Below are 9,460 nucleotides of genomic sequence, written 5' to 3' on the forward strand. Positions count from 1 at the left end.
ATATCTTCAATCGCAAATATGCAAATTAATTCTTAATATTATATCGTTTGTATCAATTAGAACCATTATATTAATACTATTAATACAAGAACAAATAATGTAATACAAAAACGCGATGTGCAAGAAGACCTATCCTCAACTAATAAATAACACACAAAAAAAGGAAATGTTACTACTCACGAGTATAATAAACACCCGCGGTCACTGTGCTCGCAAAAAATTCTACGTAATACAACCAATCACCCGTGCCGATTCGGACCTTTCGTCCTACGACATGATTGAGTGACCGGAGGAACAAAAATACATGCGACTCACCACAGATGCGAGGAACTGTCATCGATGCTGATCGTGATAGCCCAGAAAGTCATTATCAATGACGTCATCGAACAGGAACCATCGAAATTCATGGCACAAATTCAGGTTACAAACAATCTCTAATAAAATATTCAATATCACAATTTGTTCTTACGTTGTTTGTCGATATAAAATAAAGATAAAAATTGGTATTCTAATAATTGAAAAGTTACACTTCATTCGATAATAATTGAAGCAACACGTATGCACAAATATTTAACTACATAATTGGAATATAATATTCAAAGCTTTCATACACTTAATAAGTTATTTGTACATTGCTGTATAACAATTGTGTAGCAAAGATTAGCATTGGTCGAATAAAAAAAGAAAATAGATATGTATATACCTATACATGCCTTTGTTATAATAACTCAATCATTATCAAATCTGCATAAGAAGTCAAGCAATTGATTATTAATCATCTGCAGCGTCGTTTTTATATCGATTTGAATTATCGATTATGAATCTCCCATAGCCTCAGTGCTGTAAACCGCTAGTCTTTCATCAGCGAATAATCTATACAAAGGGAAACCAACAATTTCAAGTAAATGTACAAAAAACTAATAGCTTATAATATTTGAACAAATTGTAGCAAAATAAATCAATAATAGAATTCAAATTATGCTTCAGTGGCCCGTAATATAAAGTATCGATGACTCTAATCGTCAAATATGTAATCAACGATAAAAGTACAAAGAAATTTCGGAAAACTACTTAATTTTACTAAAAATGATGATTGATAAGTGAATAAATAAAAACGTACTATTTAGGTGATGCTGATAGAAGCATAAAAATGATGATAAAATCGAAATGATGGTACTAATAATGACGATGTGACGCGACGCATGCTGGCTCCACGAATTTCAATACTAATCCTAAATTACCAATCGTGGAGACTTTGCAACAGCTTCCGCCAATAGGAGCGCTCGGTTTGAGTTTGCAATATTTTCTGCCAATAGGAACGGACTTCCTTTCATGTGAGCGCGCGATAATTCAATCTAACCAAATGCTCAAATTAATTAAATTGTTAAATAAACAACATATTTAAGATAATGTTTATTGCCAATTGCGAATAAAATTATGCTCTTAACGGAAAATTTTCGTGTATTATACAAATCCCTATCTATTATTAAATAAAATATGGTATAGTAAACTAAGCTATAGAAAAATTACCACTACGATATATTATTTAAATATTCATACAGTTATTAATATATATATATTATTAATAAGTAATTAAAACATATCAACAAATAGAAGAAAAAAATGAGAAAAATTATCCTACCATACTTTATGAATATATCTATTTAATAGAAATGTTATTATTATTAAAAATTGTTAATAATTAGTAACTTAGAATAGTTGTTGAGAATTGATAGCAAAATTATAATGAAAGAAGAAATTTCTTTAATCGAAAATAATTCTTTGTTATTGTTTACTTTGCTATTAATTGATGTATAAATTAAAAAATTGTACATATGTAATACTAGAGAAGAAATGAAAGTGTTTATGCCCGTAGTTCTAGTTGTTTCACAAAATATAATTACATAATTGGCATATAATATTCAAAGATGCTTACATTCTTGGCTTTTGAAGCACCACTATGTTTCTAGGAAGCAGGAAGAAGGAAAAGGAGTGACGAACCTTTAACAAAATATGACAGTTGATTAAACTGATGAATAGAAGACATATTTAAGAAAATATCCATTAGCAATTATGAATAAAATTATGATCTAATAGGAAATTTATGTTATCCAAGTATACCTTATTATACCTTACTATTAAATAGAATCTGGTATTAGTAAAAGTATCATTATAGTATTTCATTTGATTATTCATACTATTATTAATAAATATATTTCAATAATTCAAATATATTAACAAATAGAAAACAGTGAAAAAGTTGTTGTATTTTCTGTTTCATAGATGTTTCTGTTAAATTTTAATTTAATCTAGTCAAATAAAATTGATTGATTACATAATACATGGAAAAGGTAATTACATATGGAAGCATTCTTTAGCATAAAATAACTACAATCGTATTTTAGAGAGTTTATATTTATCATATATTTACAATCATATTTTCAAGAAGGAAAGTTTTAATTATCATATATCAACAGACTGCTGGAGAAATAACAATTAATTAAAGAATACTATTCAAAAAAGTCAATTTAGAATAAAAAATTTGAAGAGGGATGATTAATTACTCAATTATTTAACAATAAAAAATCTCTTTTCTTTTAAAATTTAGTTAATAGTCTTTAATGGATAAAATATTGTTTATGTGTATTGCATACTGTCAAAAAAGGATTAAAGCCTTATTTTGAACTAATATAAAAGTAATAAGATGTCATGTCTATTCTATACCTCGTCTATGGTAGAAATCTAATTTCACAGTGATGTAACTGTGTCGATTATTATCCGTCGTGATGATCGTCGTGCTTGATCTTGTAGCCTTGGCAAGATCATTGCCACCATAACGATGGCGCGAAAAGCAATCGGTGATTATGCGCGCCTCTATTGCGGAATGCTCTGCATTTAATTGTGTATAATGGCGCTCTACTTGTACGAATGTGTCACCACAGAGGGCTTGATTTGATTAATAAAATGATCGCTCAAGGATCGCTCATCTTATTAGCATAGCATACGACCTTGTATCTTTCGCCATCTTACTGGCACTTTTTATTATTGTATGTGATCTTATCGCGTTTTTCTTCGTGTTTAATTTTCGTTCCATTATACTGTTCGATTACCATGTATGAATCCTTGAAAATTTAGTTCAGTGACTCTGTCTCCACAGCCGAGTACGCGAGACTCCTTATGCAACTATAGTTTCCGTGTCCTTGCGTCAATCCAGATTTCAATTAAGAAATCGGGAATCTTTTTGTTTCGCAATTTATCCTCAACAATAATTCATCATCATCGTTGCAAAAATACTAGCAGAACAAGCAATGGAAAGTAAAGCTTTCCATAACTCTACTGTGTTTTTATAATATTCTTGTGCCTGCTGCGCCAGTTTTTTAGAGACCTATTACCCTATTATCCTAGACCTCGATAAAGCTATAATAAATACTGTCTATTTCAACTTAGCTAATTAAAATAGTCAATTCCAACCTTTTGTACTTAGAAACATTTTGATACGTACATTTTGTATGGTGTGCTAACCGACAACGAGGGAACGGATGTTGACGTCACTTTGTAGCTCTAGGAAGAGCTGGGCACACGTGTGGCGTATGTCTACCGTAAATATATTCTGCTTAAGGCTGATGGCTAGATTGTCCGTAGTTGATGTCTCGAGCTCTCATATCATGTCAGTTAGCTCGAGTTACCCGCGTAGCTCGCCTCGTGGAACCGTAATCAACTTCGTCTACGTCGTCTGCCGACTGATTATCAATTCAGTGTCTCCGCCTAGACATCCCCACCCTCTGTAGGTAGATGTTCAATAGCCAGAAATGGCAAAAAAAAGTGGATCAGTGCTATGAAATACACTGGTGAATTATTCAGTTATCCGAGTATCAAGTATCTGAGTTGTTCAACTAACTGATATTACTTATTATCTGTTTTCTTAGTTGATGAATCTCCAATCTTCTCCGTGAAAACATTAATCTTCTTCCTCTGTAAAATATCGGATAGAAATAAGTACTGATAAGGATCTTAAAGTCGTCTAACATCTTTGCTTTTTTTATAACATATAATAAAATAAACTCTATAAATAAGTACATAATAAAAAGAATTAAAATATCGAAAGTATTGGAAGATGAAAGTAAAGCTCATCTTCGTTAAATCATATATTTCACGTTTGCGTAAGATTTCATTACAGATTATTAAAATTAATTTGAAGACATCAATAAAATGTTTCCAGGATAAGCAAGACAAGATTTAGACGTACACCTGAGATCGGAAATAGATACACCAGCGCCTGCGCTCCCAGCTCACCTATTTTCACTCTTTTAACCGAGAATCCGCGTTTGACAAAGATTTACCTAACGAATGCTCATACAAACACTATATCCTAAAATAATTACTTTGTTCTTGCAATATATTTGTATAAAATTAGAATAAACGTTAAAAGTAACTAATGATATTTAATTAAAACTAAATTTTCTAAATATCAAATTCAAATGTTGACCGTCATATCAAAAACTTTTTTTACATGTCTTTTCTCCTCCAACTATTTATACAAATAATATAATTAAATATATTGAATAATTAAATTAAGAAAAGAAGTTAAAGTATAGAGACAAAAAGAGATTCCAAGTACTGTACGTGAAGTTGTTAGTTATTTGTTCTTTCTTCTAGCATAGATTTTTATATTTTTCTGAGTCCAGTTTGATGAACCGTTGAATATCGCGCATTCCCATCGTTGAAGCAAACCTCTTTGCAGCTCTCTCGACCGCGGATCGAAATGGATTTAAAACAGAGACCAGGCCAATCGAGCCGCACACATTGCGCGCAAGCGCGCTTCAATAACCTACTGTCGCAAGGAGCGCGGCTTACCTGTCGTAGTCGCAGAAAAATGTTTTAGTAAGGTTGTAGCTTCGCTCGATCTTCGTTGTGAGTGATCTCTTTAAACTTTAATTCCTACAGTAAAATGACTCAGATGTAAAAAGTGAAGATTGTTGTTACGAAATGTCATCGAAACTCATTGATCCACGCTTGACGTATGATAATTCGATATTGTTATTATCATTGTAAAAACGCAAATTTGTAAATATGTATGAAAATTTGGTGATAATAATTGAAGAAGGGTAAATGTTCCGCGCGAAAGAGAGATTTTCCTTGAATTATTTTCGTGTTAAAGGAGCTTCTGGGAAAGGGGTCGTTCATCGACTCTTTCAACTTTTTTTTTCATAATCGAATCGTCCAAACAATGCAGATAACGAGCCTGAAAGTATATAAAATTAAAGTGTAAAGAGATTTGCGAGGAAAAAGAGAAGCGCCTGCGCTCGATACTAACCTGCTGCGATTTAACGTGAGTACGGAGGTACTCGATATACTTTCCACATCTGCTAGGAAGTTCTTACTAAATGTACAAACCTGTGAAATAGTAAAATGATATTATAATCGTAAACAAATTCAACGAGAACCGTCAATATTACATCTACATGCAGTCCGTTAACTAACCGTAAACGAGGAACGATAATTAATTTAATATAAAAGCTCAACACCTCCAACGGCGATAAATCACGAAAATAAACAAATAATTAATAGTAAAATAAAATTAGTTTAAGGATAATGTCAGAGAGTAGGCCAGCATCTGCATCCACCGAAATATTCTGGTTGGAGCCAGTGTCGAGGAGGGACGTGAGAAATTCGCTTGACGACGTAGTTCACGGGATTCTCATCCCTTTGAGTTCTCCAAAAGCTATCAGGGTAGAATTATGCAGCAAGATCGTTGAGAAGAGAGGATGCAGCTTGGAGAAGTGTCGTTGAACCGGATTTACTCTGGTTGTTCGATTTGGTGTTACCGTCAGCTACGTCCTCGACGTCGAGGTCGTGAGATTCAGGAACGTCCTGGCTGGGTCCAGGGTCGGCCGCAGGATGTTGGCGGAAATGGTCCGACTTTCGTACCAGCATCGAGCGTTCTACTGCTATGTCATTCTCAGCGTGTGGATCTTTCTCCTCGTTGCTGGTAACTGAAGGAATCTGACATGTTTTTCCTCGACTTCTATTTTTTTTCTTTCTGTTTTCAGCATATATCCTAATTGTTCCATGCATTCGATATTTATTTTTGTAAGAAGTTTCATTTTTATTTATTATTGTATTTGTTTCTTTTCTTCTTTTAAGTATATAATAAATAATGCTTCTTTAAACAGCACGTTGATATCAATGCATTATTTTATCGTAACGTGAGCGTTCGTAAATAAACATACGTAACAATGCGATTAACTAGCACATACGCGATTTCACATTATCGGCTTCGTTGGCCTATTGTGAGCCGTATACGTAAACACGGTTAAAGAACCCTTTGCCATCTGATCTCTTTCTTGTTACTTCTTTTTATAGCAAGCGGATTGAATATCATCCTATCGTTTATATAAATGTTCATGTATATGGATTCCAAGATAATGCAATTGTTTAAAATAAAACTGTTTTGTTAAATTATATAGGTATGTACAAGTACATTGGAATAGATGAAAAGAGCTCAGTGCAAGCCAGAGTTCTAGATAATGACATCTCCATCAGGGAATTTCCCAGGAATTTGAAAACCGATATGAGAACCAAAAAAATATTTCAATTTTGTAATCCTCCAAGTGATATTACAGCAGAAACAGAAGGTATAGCAAACAAAATATTTTACAATTATTAAGTAATCATTAATTAATAAGCCAATGGAAGAATCATGTGGTTTTTCTATATTTAGGAAAGTTGGATGGGAATTTGACATTGGGAGGGATTTTAGTATTTGTTCGGCATGGAGACAGGGGTCCTTTGGCGCACATCCGAAATATAAGCATTGTAAATTGCGGTGGAGATTTTAATTCCATACCTGAATTAGAAAGTTTATATCAGAACTATGTGAATTTCTTGCAAAATGTCTCCAGCTACTCCAGAACTGCTTGGGCACAATTCTTGGGTCCGTTCCATGGTTTTCCTATGCTGCCCAGCAATTCTAAAGATTGCAGAATTGGTCAATTGACTACACTTGGCATTGGACAATTGTTAAAAACTGGAATTGTACTTAGAAATGCTTATTATCACAAATTGAATCTGGGAAATGGTTCTATATCCAGCAAAGACATTGTTGTGTATAGCACTAGGTATCGAAGAACAGTCCAAAGTGCAGTTGCTTTACTCTATGCCCTACTGGAGACAGACGGTTTCCAAAATTTAGCCAAAATCACTATGCAAGAAAGTCAAAGCTATGCTTTCTGTAACACAGACTGTGCATGTCCCGCTGCTGAAAAGTTCTTCAAACAACACCTAAAAGTAATTAAATTTTAGTCTCTATTATGAAATTAACATTGAGTCTTCTTAACACAATGTTTCTTGTTACAGGAAATGTCTGATCATTTGAAATCTCATCCAGCAGTGGCTGAGCTTATACGACAGGCTTCCAATGCAGTCTTCGAGATCCCTGATCAAGCCCAAATGACAGATCCAAATACTTTGAAGGATGCATTGTTAACATACATCTGCCATGGTGCTTCCTTGCCCTGCATAGATTTTAACACTCAGAGGGTTTGTGTGAAGACTGAACACGTAACAGGTTTGTTCACTTATACAGAATGGGAGTCTAAACAAGTGGCAAAGAGCAGCAGCCGTAGAAAATATGGATTGCTAAGAGCTTATGGACTACTTCGAAATATCGTTTCCTACATGCTACGAATTATCTCCGAGGCCAAACCCAAAATAGTTTTATACTCTGGCCATGATAAAACACTGGAATACCTCGCAACCGCTCTTGGAATTTTTTCTGACAAGTTGACTATGCCACATTATGCTTCCCGCTTCGTAATCGAGGTCTATCGGATAAATCCGAAGAACGAAAACCATGTAGCCAGTGATTTCTACTTCCGGGTGGTGATCAATGGAAAAGATTTCACCCAAAAAATTCCGTTCTGTAGAAATGCAAATTTCTACAGTGTCAGTTACATCGAGCGCAATGAAGTGGAAAAAACGCGGCGAGATTCAAAATTGTGCCCGATTGAGACGATCATCAGACAACTTCACGATGATTATTTCGGACCATTCAATGCAACTAACTTCAAGGATGCGTGTACCAATCATAAGCGCGGATAATTAAAAGATCGGTTCTAAAATTTCCAGATAAAAATTTGTTTAACACATTGATTGCCACGGTGGTCATCGATGACACACATTTTACTAAATATTTTAGAATGCTTAAAATAATATAAATTTCATGGAAAAGATTTTCAACAACGTAAATAACTTAGATAATATTATCAGCAAAATCCGGAATTTTACACAAATTCATATTTTTAAACTCATATAAAAAATTCATATATGAATATAATTACAATAATAAATACGAATATAAATATGAATATAATTACAACAATAAATAAAATACAGATTCGGTAAAAAGTTGCTTTACCTCTGCATTATACTTTGGATATTTCGTATATTTTTTCATATCATGTATATTCTGCGCAATTTTCCACTTTCAAATTTTCTATAGATGCATAAAAATCCGCACTCTAATTATCTGAATAAAGTGCACAAATACAATGTAATATTTTGTAAAAACTAATGTTATGGTGTAGTACATTTCGGATAAAATATGTAAAATTCGCGTGGCAATCAACTTGTTGACGTTCTAGCGAGAAATCAAAGAAATGGAAAACAATCCGGAACTGAAAATTGAACATTCTACAAGCTCCTTATACTTAAACCGGAAACGAAACGCAACGCAATGTATATTTGAATCTTCATACGAATAAGTAATAAGTCCTAACGTTTGAATATTTTATGACGAAAGTATTACAAATTTATGAAAACGAACTGCAACGTACGCCCATCGAATTTCTTTTATCGTTAAGAAATCGATGCTTTATTACGGGAATAGCAAAGTATAAAACATGAAAAAAATGATAGTAAAATTTGCACTGTTTAGATACTATGTCTTCGAACGAATAAGAAAAAGGAAGCCTTACATTCTTAGATTACGTCTTACAAAATCGATTGTAGCTTTAAATATACATATATATACATATAAAGCTAGATGATCGCCATATATTTTATCACACATCTCACTGTACATATGTAAATAACTTTTGTCAAGCAGAAATTGTGTTTAGTGTTTTCAATGTTGTTGAGGAAATTATAGAATCCTATGTAATTCACCGTCTTTGCCATTGTTAATTAGTATCATTTCCTCGTTAACATAAAATTAGTTCTCGTTAAATTTACAATGGACCAGAATCTTCGTATAAGAACGATCATACTTAAAGTGCTGTTAAAATCACTTATCTACTCACCAAAAAATTCCACAGGTCGAGACTAGCATCGCAAAGCTGTACAAAATGATATTTATCCAAAAAAGATATACGAGGCAATGAAATGTAAAATGAAATTATAGATACTTTCTTTTGTTAAAATACATACTTATATCGTAAACTACTATGGAACGGATGATTCA

At 33.1% G+C, this 9,460-nt stretch overlaps 1 protein-coding gene across 2 annotated transcripts; it reads left to right on the forward strand.

Moving 5' to 3' along the window:
- Positions 1–2,718: 2,718 nt before the first annotated feature.
- On the forward strand, positions 2,719–9,444 carry LOC122576162 (2-phosphoxylose phosphatase 1). Of its 2 annotated transcripts, XM_043746055.1 has the most exons (5): positions 2,719–3,784; positions 4,742–5,989; positions 6,468–6,635; positions 6,722–7,287; positions 7,357–9,444. In XM_043746055.1, the coding sequence occupies exons 2-5, from the start codon at positions 5,899–5,901 to the stop codon at positions 8,098–8,100; spliced, it is 1,569 nt and encodes a 522-aa protein (XP_043601990.1). In that variant the 5' UTR covers positions 2,719–3,784; positions 4,742–5,898; the 3' UTR covers positions 8,101–9,444. The 2 variants fall into 2 exon arrangements, with proteins under 2 accessions (XP_043601990.1, XP_043601989.1); XM_043746054.1 differs by having other exon boundaries at positions 2,719–5,989.
- The last annotated feature ends 16 nt before the right edge of the window (positions 9,445–9,460 follow it).

Source organism: Bombus pyrosoma, linkage group LG16, assembly GCF_014825855.1.
Source record: "Bombus pyrosoma isolate SC7728 linkage group LG16, ASM1482585v1, whole genome shotgun sequence".
In the NCBI taxonomy this organism is placed as follows: Eukaryota; Metazoa; Arthropoda; class Insecta; order Hymenoptera; family Apidae; genus Bombus; species Bombus pyrosoma.

Excerpts from the sequence above, each read along its gene's own strand:
- LOC122576162 (XM_043746054.1), top strand. The coding sequence starts at position 5,899 with ATGTTGGCGGAAATGGTCCGACTTTCGTACCAGCATCGAGCGTTCTAC. Across the intron at positions 5,990-6,467 it reads GATCTTTCTCCTCGTTGCTG|GTATGTACAAGTACATTGGA; the intron begins GTAACTGAAGGA and ends TAAATTATATAG. Across the intron at positions 6,636-6,721 it reads TATTACAGCAGAAACAGAAG|GAAAGTTGGATGGGAATTTG; the intron begins GTATAGCAAACA and ends TTCTATATTTAG.